Source organism: Gymnodraco acuticeps, unplaced genomic scaffold (assembly GCF_902827175.1).
Source record: "Gymnodraco acuticeps unplaced genomic scaffold, fGymAcu1.1, whole genome shotgun sequence".
Taxonomy (NCBI): domain Eukaryota; kingdom Metazoa; phylum Chordata; class Actinopteri; order Perciformes; family Bathydraconidae; genus Gymnodraco; species Gymnodraco acuticeps.
In genome coordinates, this window is record NW_022990271.1 from 6,592,823 (window position 1) to 6,607,411 (window position 14,589).

General features: G+C 39.8%; 1 protein-coding gene across 3 annotated transcripts in view; it reads right to left on the reverse strand.

Moving 5' to 3' along the window:
- Window positions 1–14,589, reverse strand: part of LOC117549341 (E3 SUMO-protein ligase PIAS1-like) — a 59,470-nt gene that overhangs the window by 22,829 nt on the left and 22,052 nt on the right. For all 3 annotated transcript variants that reach the window (XM_034221180.1, XM_034221181.1, XM_034221182.1), the window contains exon 2: window positions 11,518–12,001. In XM_034221180.1, coding sequence (XP_034077071.1) covers window positions 11,518–12,001 — 484 coding nt within the window. The remainder of the gene's footprint in view (window positions 1–11,517; window positions 12,002–14,589) is intronic.

Sequence of the window (14,589 nt, forward strand, 5' to 3'; positions counted from 1 at the left end):
TATATATATAAAAAAGTTAACTTGATTACTCTAATGATCTTTTTTTATTTAGTTTTTTAAATAAATATGTTAACAATCCAAAATTGAAGATGCAGGCAGGCTACAAATGAGCCAAACAGCCTATTGACATGTTATGGCAATTTGTGTTATATAGTGAATACACTTTAGACCTTCACTGAAAATGTTTAATGATTTTATTTTGTCATTATATTGAGATAATGAGTCAGTGGTGGGTTTGTTCACCCACGCAGCACTAAAGATATATTTTTAACATTACCATTGTTGCTTTATTCACGGTCAAATATTTCACTCTTTAGTTCTGTTTTGTCTTCTGTAATTGTTTATTTCTGCTCTTTTTTACTTATAATTATGTGCAATAATTTGTTTTACATCCTGCTGCAAGAAAACATTTCCCAATTTGGGATTCATTTATCCTATTTACCTAAAAAAACATCTATATTTTATTTTTCAGAGTAGTTAGCCATATTCTTATTTAATGAACTTGTGTGCATGAATGATCAACACACTCAGCAGGATAGAGAAGGTAGAGGTTATTATAGTTCATGTATGCCGTTGAGGGGGGAGATTACTGGACCAATCAGGTTCCTCCTCTCATCGGCCTTTCAAACAGCCATTTATCTACCCAGTAAGGACCTCACTCTCCCACCCACATGGTGTATCATTTGTATGGCATGTACTTATTGTATTCCTTTTCCTTCGTAGTGGCAGCCTGTGTTCTGCAGAACACAATCATAAGCACCAAGTGTGCTTTCGAACAACAGTCTTCCTCCTCTTCGGGCACACAGGCTATAAATAGAAAGTGCTCTCTCACTCTCGCTCACTCTGTCCTCTCTCTCTTTCTTTCACTCTCCCCCATCATTTCTCCATCGCTCTATATCTCACTCTCCCTCCCTCCCTCCCTCCCTCCCTTGGCAGTAGACTCTTTTTTTCTTGTGTTTGAATGTGTGCTGAGGAGAGATATGAGAAGGGTTGAAATGAGCTTGGATTGATGCCTTCCTCTTTCTCACACACACACAAACTGACTTTTACCCCAACACACACACTTCTTCAATATGTGAAATGCATACACTGTTTGTTTTTTAAGGATATCAGACCAGAATCATTTTTTGGTATTGAATGATCGATAGCAGTTAGGTACTGAAACCCAGCAGGAAATGCAAAGATTTATATTTATACATGATCAGGCATGGTCTAAGTTAAGTCATGATTTTGCCACATTTTGCAGTTTTTCAGTTTGTGTAGCTGCTTATGCTAGAAAACATTTAGTTTGTCAGTAGCTGGTTAGCTAAGCAGCGCATAAAGACTGAACAAGCTCCAGATCAGCTTCTATTAAGCTCAGTAATGAGTTATAATCCAAAAGTGCGAGGGCGGGGAGTTGTTGATTTGTCAGAGGATTTCCTAGGGAGTTGTTTCCCTGTTTACAGTGTTTATGCTAAACTAAGTGGCTGGTGGCTCCGGCGTTACTATGTATTACTGCTTTTTAAATGTCAGCGATGATACAACATTCATCATTATTAATACAAATATTTCTTGCTATACATTCTAAAAGAAGCTTTGGTGGATCTTTGAAAATACATGAACTGCATGAATGACTTTGGATCATTTAATACATATAATTAGAGGATGCTTAGTTTGATTTTATGACATGTAGTTGAAGCAGAAACTCATTAGTTGATTATATCTCATACAGAATGTAATTTCAATGAATGGAGTGTCTATTTAACGCCACAAAATGACTGATGCTATAAGCAGAAATGTCATTTCAGTTATGGAGCACATTTCTGCCACAGCTCTATCTAATCTTGTTTCTGCTTAGTGGTGCTTATTAGATCAAGAACATGAATAAATAAGTGGGACACACATTTTCACAGGTGTAATTAAAATGAACGAACAAGAGCTTGTATCAGTGCAGTGACTGTGCGTCATTCACTATCAACAGTTTGTTTTGACTAAACATCGCTCGCTCTCTGCTTTAGAGTCAGCCTGTAACGGTGGAGAGTGGGTATTACAGAGTTCTCTAGAAGAGAATGGACTTGAAAAGTAAAAAAGGACATGTGATCTGTGTGCCTGACGAAGGTAAATCAAACCGTTTTTAAATCATGGTTTAACTGTCAGGAATGATGTTAAATGTGCTATCTTGCACCTAAGAGAGCATAAGGTATAGAGACGGCAGACTCTGTCCTTCATGGTTTACTGTTTGAGACCCCCGCTGCACCAGCCCCTGTGCTGCATCTTACATAGAGTAACAATGTAAACTGACTATGTGTTGGAGAGACAGATGGTGGGGGAGAGACTGACAGATGGGAAAATGACCTGTTTACTGTGAAGAGGACACTAAACATGCAGTCAGTTGCTATGTTATTAAGTATGGTGTTCAAACTACTATTCTGAGACGTTTTTCATAATATGTCGACCTAAGTTTGAGAAGTAATCGTCAAGGTAAATAAAATAAAAACCTGGTTACAGCCATAGTTTGTATAGTTTGTGTTTCCACTGACTCTATAGATAAATAGTTCATACAACATAATATATAACACTTTCAGCACTTCAAACTACAGCTTTTAAAAGTGTTTTCAATTGAATTGACACCTCTGCAAGGCTGCTTTGACAAAGACTGAACATTACAACCTTCATGAAGAAAGGAGTTATTGAAGGTCTGCTGCTTTTAGTTTAACTGGCAACTAAGTGCACATTTCATAAAGGGAAATTAAGGTCCATTACACAACGTTAAACATTTTGTAAGACCAGCAGAGGAATGTACTATAAGTAAGTACATTTAGTAATATACATTCGAGGTGCCTGCACTTTACTTCATTGTGATTACCTCGAGTCTCCATACTTTACATCTTGGTGATAATACGTTTCTTCTTTCACTTTGGTGAGGTTTTGAATGCAGGACTTTGAAATGTAATGGACCATTTTTTACAGTTTTTTACTTTTACTCAAGTAAAGGATTCAACTACTTCTTCCACTACTTATTATTTTTGGAAGCATTATAAAGATAACATGATAAGATAAAACAAAACTACACAATGATAATTATTTTAAATACATGTATAACTAGTTAGCTACTATCTGGTTTCAACGCAATAGTAAAACAAAATGAAATGCTACTACACTTTTACACTGAGCTGTACAAGTCTCAACTCTCGTTGTGGCTACCAATGCTTACAAGTAGGGGTAGTATGAATATTCTTAAAAACGTTTCAGTAAAAAACCTCGAAAACCCCGGGTGCTGGGCTTAGTTCGGGTTTGCAGAGAAGATGTGTGAGCTCAGCTACAGAGAATGTGCTGGGCTCTATTGCCTGTCCTCAGCACAACAAAGCCCAGCTGGAGTTTATTAACTTGCTAGTGGCTTTGCTACTTTTTTCCTGTTTGGTACACCACAGGCACACACACTCACACACACAACATACAACAACATGCAGAACAAAGACACAAATCCTTTCAGCATCACTCAAATTCAAAAACTACAATGCCAGAGGGATCCGCAACAAAAGGTTAGATCTGAAAGTTACACCCACACTGACAATGGAAAACTTTCCAGAATCCTCCATTATCTGCATGAGGGTGTTGTACAGTTATTTATTGACAGGGCTCATTAGGACATTCCAGTGTGCTTACAGGACTGCTACAGCTGGCATTATGTGTTCTCACTCTGGCAGCTGAAACCTGCTTTCCCCATCAATGTATATCCTGTCTTTAGCGTTTGGCTCCATGAGATATATACGCCATGCCCAAGTCATTATATCACGAAGCCCCCTAACAGCAACACTCAGCGCTGCTCATGTTTGTGACCATTACTGTTTAGGACTGTCTAATCAGGTAACTCTTGCGGATGATGATGCGCTGACTTAGAAACAAATAATGCTGCTTTTATAAACTCTGAGAGATGGAAGCCATTTTGTGCAGAGTGTTTATAGTTAAGAGCAGCCAGGGCTCCTTTGCTGATTTTCATTTGATGTGACAAGGCCGAGTTCTTTACTAGGAGATAAAGATGGTGCTCAGGATCAAGCAGACACAAGAGCTGTTGAATCTCAGCTTGTGCGCCGATGTCGAGTGGAGAGGAGTATGTAGCTGATAATGCACATGACATAATATCTTTACTGATTCCCAGAGGAGACATGTATCGAGAGGCGAAGTCCCTCCCCTTCCGGTGGACCTCCATGGGACCTTATTTTGGAAAAAGTATGTATTGAAGTCAATGGAGAGAGAAAGATTATCTTTCGATCCTGTTTGAATTGTGCCACGAATTACACATATGATGTTTGTCAATTTAAAAGATAATTTTGCAAGTCAAGAAAATAAAAATGTGTCGTAAAACTGTGAAGTAACACTTTTTTTTGTGTGAAACGCTCAATGAACTACATCTCTGGTCTTGCACACGTCACCAACACCAAGATGGCCGTCACGTTGGCACATTTCACCTCTTTCTTTCAGAATGAGGCGAAAAGTATTAAAAGAGGTGAAAATCACTACAAGTCTGGGCATGTTGAGAACTGTACATTCACAAAAGGGGATTTAGTCGGTTCCGTAAGAACCGACTAAATCGGCATGCGGGACCGGCTTTACAAGGTTTCGGTGAGTAACACGAATGTAATGTGTAACGTTAATGACATCACTTACGCGACTCTGGGATTTGTAGTCTTTCTATTTGCGTATTTTTCATAGTCTTATATTTCAACAGTTTTACGACAAACTGTGATTTTTTTTACATGGAAATCATATGTGTAATTCGTGGCACAATTCAAACGGGATCGAAAGATAATCTTTCTCTCTCCATTGACTTAAATACATCATTTTTCCGAAATAAGGTCCCATGGGGCGGAAGTAGAAGGGCGGATAGTGTCTGTCTTCACCTCTCTATTTGATTGCCATTTCAAGGATGTCCAAAACAAGATGTACCTAGATTAGTGCCCCGGCCACACGAGGACGAAAACGGCTAAACGCATAGGATTAACGCAAACGCAATCGCAAAAAAGCTTCCGTCCACACGCAATAGTCATCCGGATAGTGTCTGTCCACACGAGACAGCTCCGTTTAGCTCTAACCGCTGGAGAAGCTGCAGTACATATGCAGGAGCCTGTACGTGGCGCTGTAACTTCCTCCACAAAAGCAGAAGAAGCATGGTTGTCATGGTTGCCCTTCTGTTTATTCTCCGCGGTGGGGGCCGAGGGAACCGGGCAGAGTTTTTCGCCAGTCAACGTGTATTAAAGTTTAAATCTTCCGACAAAATTATAAAAGTGCCGGTCAAAGGTCTTCTTTGTTATTTATTGAGCTTTAAAACAAATGAATAACGACTCTATATAATATAATAATAAAATACACGGAGCCTCTCTTTTTCCTCCCTCTCTTCGGACAGCGTCAGTGTCTGTCTCATGCAGCAGCTGATCCAGTAACGAGTGACCCGGCCGACAGTAAAAATAAACATATTTATATCTAGTTTAGGTAGTTTGAGAGGTAATTAAAATAGCGAAGGGTGATGATCGGACTTGAAGTGTGTGTTTTACTCCGTTCACCGCCGCATCACAGCGGGAGGAGCTGCAGGTGAGCAGAGCTGCGTGTCTCCGTTCTGTCAGATTAGACTTCACTCGCGTTTAGGTCCATATCGAGAGAAAGATAAATAATCTGAATTCAGTGTGCAGTTTATTTTGACGCGAGGGTGAGCAGCAGAGGTGGGGAGAGGCGGGGCTATTGCGTCATCATTATCAGAAAATTATCGTATAGGGCGTACACACGGACCCGTTGGACCCCCCAGAGCGTTGCGTATGCCGTTCTATCCACCTTGGGACCCGTTATCGTTTACGCAGTCGTTTAGTGCCGTATTCGGTCGTCCTCGTGTGGCCGAACGGTCTATATGACACTAAACAGTAACGCAAACGACCGTTTTCGTCCTCGTGTGGCCGGGGCATAGGAGTGCTTGCTCAGGGACACTCCGGCAGGGAGGATGACTGCCTTTAAGGAAACCTGAATTTATCTTTATTGACAACCTAAACATAGTGTTATCTGTCCTGGTTTGGTTTATTGACAACTTTTTTAATTCTTATATTTATAAAATACAACATATCATTAACTTATTAAGTTATTAACTTATCATTAACTTAATATCAAATAATTATTTAGATCCATAAAGTTTCAAGAAACTTTCACTTATATAAAACAAATGTAATGGGGTACTCCAAAATAGGTCTGCACGCATTAGTAGAATGGTCTTTTAATTAAAGGATATCAAATAAATCTTCAACTATTTTAAACATCAATACATTGCTTTTGCCATATCTTATAAATGTCCTGTGTCTCAAAATATGTTGATTTCATGTTTTTGTTTTACCATATTTTGTAGCAAATTGAATACAATTGAGTTTTATACTTTTGATTAGATAAAACAAGCAATGAGAAAGCAAAACTATGAATCTATCTATTTCATAATAATGCATTTTTTTGGTTTTTCAGTTGAATTATACTTAAAGTTCAGGGTAATAAACTGTTAAAAACATACTGTTCACATTTTTTTCTCCAATAAATTGATGTTTTCAAAGTAAATGGATAATCGTTTTTAATAATCATTAAATTATTGACCCAATAATCGAGATTATGATTTTTGCCATAATCGAGCAGCCCTAATAAGGCATGAGAGATAATAGTACGTTTTGTGTTCAGAGTGTAACTGACAGGCAGATGACAGTGTGCTTCATGACACCAGTTAACTGTATGTAGAGCTGAAGATAAGACACTCCCTGACCGGAATAGAAAACCTGTGAGGGTCCTGCAGCAGAGAGGCAACACACACCGCTGCCTAACATTAAAGAACAAAGTAAGCGACATTTAGCATTATTGGGGAATATCTTTCTTGTAAAATGTTTGGGGTGTTATGGTAGCACTGGCATCACAAGTTCAATAAATGGGAGGAAAAATAACCCAAACTCAAAATGGCCGTGAAAAATGAGGTACTAGCAGAATAACATAATGTGTAGTGTAGTTAGCATCTTTGATTTTTGTATCTTGTTTGTTAGCATGTTCACTTGTAACTGGCAGTGACAGTAAAACATAAACAATAATATTCAGCGGATTTTTGGGTGGATGGTGGAAGGAAGCTTGAGGGTCAGGTTTACATCCAAAACTGCCCATTACTATGTTTGCCTAGATATCATTATGCTAATGCTAATTGTTGTATTTGCAGATCTAACAGTGATTGGCTTTTGAATTTGTGACATTACTGATCTAGTTCGACCTGGGTACATTTCAATCTCAGATCAAGTGTAAATAGTCAAGGTCAGACATTTTAAGGGGAATAGGAGTAAAAGAAAACATTTTTAGTGGATAGGATATTAACCATTAAAACGCTAATGTCTAGTTTTCAAAAAGGTTATTAAAGTTCGACCAAATAAAATCATGGTCTGACATCTTTTTCCAAACATTTGATTAGACAGATTTCTGATTTTCTTCCATTGTGTGAATATCGCAGCAATCGTCCCTTATAAAAATCCATTATGCACCAAATGCTCATCAAACAGAAAATAGGCTGGCATCCTTTTCCTGAAGATATGGTGATTACATCATGTATAATTCATGCCCTCCACAATGATATCCATAATGAGCACAGAGCCATAGTTCTCTATGGAGGATGGATAATGATGGAGAGTTCAACCAGTGAGGTCGCCATGGTAATGAAGCAGTAGCTGGTGCAGCCGAGACCACTGCCCAGTTTAGACTGGCAGGGCTCGACTGGAGGCCGGCTAACCTTCATCCCACAAACTGATAAGACTCAACAGAGAGCACAAGACTGCGAGGGAGGAAGGGGGGGAGGGAGGGAGGGATAATGACAGGGAGGGTGGGAGGATGGTGTGAGAGCGATAATAACTACAATTACATACACACACACAAGACACCAGGTTACTGTGAGAAATCAGGCAGAACATTTGAAAACATGTTCACATGCATGGCGATTCTACAGCTACTATAGATCTGATTCCACATTTTCCCCCTCTACAATGTTTTTTAAGTTTATTAATGATATACGCTGCTTCAGCTCCATGAGTGAGAGAAATGGCTCTGCAGCGAGAGCACAGTTTTCTTCTTACTGTGCATGTGTGCAATACTGTAGGCATAAGGTATTTATAAAGAACATTCCAACATGTCAACATGAGAAGAATCTGCAGGTTGAAGAAACAGAGCTTCTGTCATTTCTATAATTGACCATTTTGCCAGGGCATACTGTTTTGCTCCTGTACCGTCTTCTCTTCATTTATTTTATGCCAAATTGTGTACAAACATAAAACCATTTTCTATTCCATTTCACATGTGAATTGTATGAATAGCCTGCAGTTCAGCTGTGGAAACAGACTTCCTCAGAGTTATGGTTTAGATTTGAGATGCAAGGACATAATGTCTTCTCTCACTGCAGCGTCTTAAGTCTGTTGTGCACATGCAGTTTTGTAAAAAGCACATACAGGGCCAACACATCAGCTTTCTCCAGCAAAAAGAAATGATATCAGCAAGTGGGGGAAGGGAGAGAGAAACTGGAGGCAACACAACAGGAGAGTCAATGGTGGAGAGACGGGGAGAGAGGGAGTGTTATAGAGCAGTAATCAGAAGATCATAGAAAAGTAACCAAGCAAAGAAGGGGGGGGGGGGGGGGGGGGAGTATGTGAAAGAGTGTGTGAAAGAGAGTACTACAGCAGTGTTATAGCAAAAGGAGAACATCTCTGCCCATGAGGGGCACATTCAAATGAATCAAGGGGTTTCATTACTGCTCTTCATTATTAGGAAGGATAAAGAGGGATTTTATTAAAGTAAATTCTTTTTTAAGCTTTGATGGGCGAGTTCCTCCTCTCAGTCTTTCTTTCGTTCGCTCTGCTTCTGCGGGAACAATGCGATCAGCATGCATTATTTATTGGAAAGTATGTCTGTGTTTTGAAAAGTACTGTGTGTGCAGAAGTGTGTGAGTGTGTGTGAGACAGATTTGAATGTACGATTCAGATTCAAATGAGGGGAGGGTGTGTTTTGCGGGCACAGGTGTAGGTCTGTATGATTTCATCACTTTGCATGCAAATTTGAACCGAGGATGGCCGCCAAGTCCGAGAGCGAATGGAAGGCAGGGTGGGTGAGAGAGGGAGAGAGGAATGGTACATGTGCAGGAAATGGATGGAGTGAGGAAGGGGAAGAGGAGAAAGATGGGGTGATGGCAGAGCTGCAGGCGCTGTGTTTGTACATGCATCTGCAGGCAAATTAATCACAAGATGGTCCCATACTCCATTAAAATGCTAATGTGGGAAAATCGAGACATTTCCATTTATTTGCAATATATCCCAGAGCCCAGAGCGTGTTTGTGCTCAAAGTGGGCTGGGTACTGGATGTACATCTAATTTAAAGACAAGTGCGAGATTAAGACTAAAAGTATTTTTAAGAAGTTAATTCAAGAACATATTTGATATGGATATTTGGAATCACTGCAGTGATTTGCGTCAAAGCGGTTTTAAGTTGGAAAAGTTTAAGTGTATTTAATGAAGGATTTGAGTTTGATCTGCTTACTTGTTCTTGGTTTGACGTGGATTTCGCAATATCCGAATGAAAGTCTGATGACAGTTGGTGAGTTGTTTGTTTAGGGTTCTACCGTCACTCAAATCTGATCTTTCCGACAGTTTAACTCTTAATAAATAATACCACAGTGTGTTTTATTATTACATCTTTAATTTTATAGAAATATTTCTAATGCTTTAAGTTATTCGTACAGTTATAATCTGAAGTTTATGATTCACATCTTAAAAATTGTTTGTGAATATAAACATTTTTGTAAGCACAATCAAGCACAAAAGGAGAGACAAAACCGTATGTAAAGTATTACATTTGAAACTTATTTAGGATCTTATTTTGGTGTCACTACAGCGGTGTGTTGCCACATTGGAGCAAGACAGTTTAGTTCTTGCAGAGCCGGTGCAGAACTATTCTCTCAGCTACAGATTGACGTGGAGTGTCTCTGCTCTCATTTATCACTAAATATAGTTTCCTAGGAGACGTGAATTTGCTGTAGATATATGCAGTAATGTATGTTGTTGATGGTCTCCATGCAGAGATTCATTAATATTCAGTGGCTCCACACTGATGTCAAATTGGTCTCACAGCAGGAAAAATGTATGTTCGATTAAAATAGGACAATTCATCATGTGGCAGCGTTGCTTGTCCCACCCAAAGTTAATTCTAGCATAGCAGTCCGTAACAATATAAATATCAAAATAAAAACCAATATTCACCTATGATGCATACTGGCAAGTGTTCAGTGTCCAAACGTCACTCTTAAATGTACTACACATCTATAAAAAAGTAAACTATTTATATGATAAGTCAGTAAATGTTGGTTTCTTCTCTGCTGCTCATTAATGGAAATAACCAACCAAGCAAGTAAAACCACTATTAGGTTAGACAATGTGGTCGGCAAAATCACACTCTTCTATTTAAAAATATGTTCACTTACACCTGTAATGAACCAACTGTTGCATCAGTTTACTCTGAACTCTTGTGGGGTAACAACAATATTGTAAATGATATTGTTGCAGTAGCATTTCTGTGCCCTGTCAGAGCATTAGCACGCAGCACAACACAGACACTAACAGGGAGCCTCTCCAACAGAGCGGAAACACAAATATCAATGTTTTCTGAGGCTGCTGCCATGATTATTAGATTGATATAATGACATAAATATCCACAACCTTGCAGATCATATTTTCAGCATTTTCACACTCAGTGGATAATTGACGGTGAGGATATAGACCGGAAACATACGGAGAGAGAGAGGGAGGCTGTGCACTAATGTTCACGCTCAGCTGCAGTTAATGTTTTTGTTTGCGTGTTTTAATGCATTTCTAAGAATACTATTTGGCTTACAAAGCAGCCATGTCAAGTCTGGCATCATGAAGCTATCATGAATAAAAAAACACTAAACTTTAAAAAAATATAAAAAGTCTTATTGAGACAGAACCAACATTGTTGTTAACTAAGAAACACTGCATTCAAGACTTATACTAATTATGTAGGAGCCAAAATGCTACTTAGCCTGAGTTTGTTATTTGTATTATTATTATTTGTTTACGTCGCTTTTATTTGTATTTGTTGAGCACTTCCGGCAATCGTCACATGGGTGTGGTTTGTGTATATAGGTCACCTGTTACATGTCAGGTGCGGATGACAGAGGGTGAGCTTGCGCTGACATTTTTCTGTTGACCGTTTTGGTCCTTCTAAGTTATTGTGTGTTTGATTTTGTTTATTAAATATATTCAACCTTTCGACCTTAAGTATGGACTTTCTCATTGAAAACGCGTCACAGCATAAAGCCGAGCTTAGCCTCTCTGCGACTCTAATTTAAATGGGAATTGAGCCGCCACAAATTAAGTGCAATGATAAATGTTTAAAATATGATGCATACATATTAATTGAAAAGTATCCATCTACCATTGTTCCCCATAAGTCAAGCTCACACACAGAACACACTGGAGCCCTCACCTAGACTGGTGGGCTTGATGAGCTCGTCCAGCAGGTCGTAGAAGGGCAGCCTCTGCAGCTTCACGTCCGGGTGGACCGGGTGCAGCGTGGAGCCGGACAGGTGGTGCGTCAGCCCCGTCAGCTCGTGCTTCCCGGGGCCCAGCAGCGAGAGGGGCAGTAAGGCAGCGGGCGACGGGGCTCCGCCGTGACCCTCGTACGCCAGCTGTGTCAGGCCGGAGGGCAGTGCGGCGCCCCCCCCTCCCACCACGCCAGCTGAGGCAGGGTGGTGCGGCCCGGGCATGGCCAGCTCCGAATGGGACACCATTTTGGCCGGGAAACGTCGTCGGTAGAGCTCTTTGACCTTCATGTGCACGGCGGGGCTGCAGCCGGCCTTCAGCAGGTGCAGCGCCTTGGTCAGAAGCTCGTGTTTGCGCCCGTGTTTGTTGCGCCCAGCGTATCCCAGCAGCACCTGCAGCTCCGACACTCGCAGGCTCATCACCATTTGCTGTGAGGACAAAGAGGATGAGAAATTTATTTTTGAGATGAGATTAATATAGGATACAAAAATGTACAACACAATAGTCATTGAATTAGTCAGTAATGGATGTGTAGAGACCCCCAGTGCAGCCAGGAATACAAAAGGTGGTTAGAGTCTACATACACTTTTCATAAAGACAGCTGATTCACAGAGATTTGAAAAAAGGTTATCCAGCTGCTGCTATACTACTAGTTTGGAGAAGTTCAATTTGACACAAATGTCCATTTAAGGAAAGCAGGAACGAACCGGCAAGAGAATCAGAAGCACAGAGTTATGGTGGGGGGTTAGAACGCGTTAGAATTAACAAAGATATTCAACACAATGTTTTCTACATCAGTGCGACAGAAAATGAATGATATCCCTGTGCGTAGTATGGTGGCTACGTCAGAAAACAACTGTCCAGTCAGAGCACAGTATGCGAGTGCAACGCAACACACTCAGATTTACGAGGGGCCAGAGCCTGCCTTCTACTACTTTGTGTGAGTGCAGCCGTACTCTGTGTGTCTTGGAGCAGTCTCAGGGAAGAGTTAGAGCAGATACTGAGGAAGAAGGCATTCAGCTTCTTTGCAAGCGCCCCCCCCGCCACTGTCAGGCCATCCAGGTATGGAAATAAATGGACTGAATTTTCAAATTCCTAATGAGATGGTTTGCATTAATATTATATTATATATTATATTATATATGTCGTTATCGGGCTCTACCTGCTCTGAGAAATACTAATTATATGCTAAGTCTCTCCCTATAGACACAGCTTGACACAGCTGGCAGTTTGCCATACAGATGTTTAAAAAAACATTGAAAGCTTTTCTGGCAGGAAAGCTTTTTATTGCACTGGAATGAACACCATTCTCACACCAAGTCTCATTTTAGAACAGCCTCATTTCAATACATTTTTGTGAGAATCTGTCAGCTGGATCAGCACCTGTCCAAATACTGAACACACACCACTGACACTGGGAAGCAGCCCGCTCAATGCAGTACGTTTCTGTCTGTGTCGGAGTATTTTAAGTTACCAAGCTGGCCTGAAGGAGAGCTTGAGATCGGGGAAACATTATTTTTCTCAGATTCCTATAGAATTGAATCATCACTCATGGTAAAGCCAAAGAAGCAAAACTTACTAAAACTAAATAGTGAAGATGAGAAGAAACCCACACTCAGTTCAATTGTAAGTCTTAGTTCAAGTATCAAGGTTCAGTCAGCGACCAAAGAAAAATAAAACAATACTTTCTTTAATTGTATTGTTTAGTTGAGGTGTGTGTCGTAATGAACCAAGAAAGAAAGCATTGGCTCATTCTCTAGCAGCCCTCACTAGCCGACATGGAGCAGGTGGATAGCATTATGGCAAATGATAGCCTTGACACAGACCATAAAAAAAGCCAATCTTAACCGCGTTACTCAAACTAAAAACCTGGACACACATACTGAATGCATCAACGTTGGGATCCGCGCACACACACACTGGGTAGCCTGTAAGAATGTCTTGGACAAACATCCTCCCTTCATCTCCTTTAATGACAGGGCAGGGATAGAAAAGCGCAGACGCACATAAACACACGCCCCACAAATGACACACACACAGGGCTGTTAGTGCCCAGTGTGTCAGTTTCCGGGTAATTAATTATACACACAGTTAGAATTGTTGTGTACACAATATGTGTGCAGTGGTGTCCATACATAGGATGAAACCTTTAAGCTCTTTCTTGTTGTTTCATATAACCATGCATATTGCATATTCCTTTTGGGTTACACTGAAGTGTTGAATTATTTGGCATTGTACATGACACATATACTGTGAGTGATGTAGGCAATTTGTTGGGACCTTAGCATGGCAGCTACTTTGTAGACTTGTACAAAGTAGCAAAACAAAAACACTTAGATGCAAAATCCATAGCTAGAACCGATTTGAATATAATATCGTTATATATCAAACATTGATCATAAAGAGTTTTTTTTAACTCTTTTACCATCTGCTGTTTGAAATCATTCATCCATAGGAGTACATCGAACCGATATGACGAAAGCATAATCAAATAATAATCAAACATTTGTTATCAAATTGAACAAACATAACTTTTTCATCACAGTGGCTTTTTGATTTCCTTAAAGCACCATTTCATAATCTTTCAAATGTTTTTAGAGCTGTTATTTATTTGCAATGTTCATGAAGAAAAACTATAACTTCTGCTGTCTTACTTTGTTGTATCGTCTAAATGTAAAAAGTATAACCAATACATCTTCCAGTACCAAAACTAACTACTTCCATTTTCAGCGTTGGGGCCCAGGTGTGAGAAAGACTTTCATTCTGGTCCCACCACAGAACGATCGTTTTGAAAAGAACTGAAACCCCCAAAATGTTGCAGGCTATGGTAAAAATATGTTTGCACATTTGGCTTCCTCCAAAGGGTATGCAATAGCAGAAAACACATTTGTGCTTCAGCTAACAAAGAACACGAAAATCCAATGCAAAAGAAAAATGTTCAAGAAAATTATTGGGAAATATTTCTTTTTTCTCATTAATTAAAAGGTGCAATTAGAAAGTTAAAGTTAAATAGTTT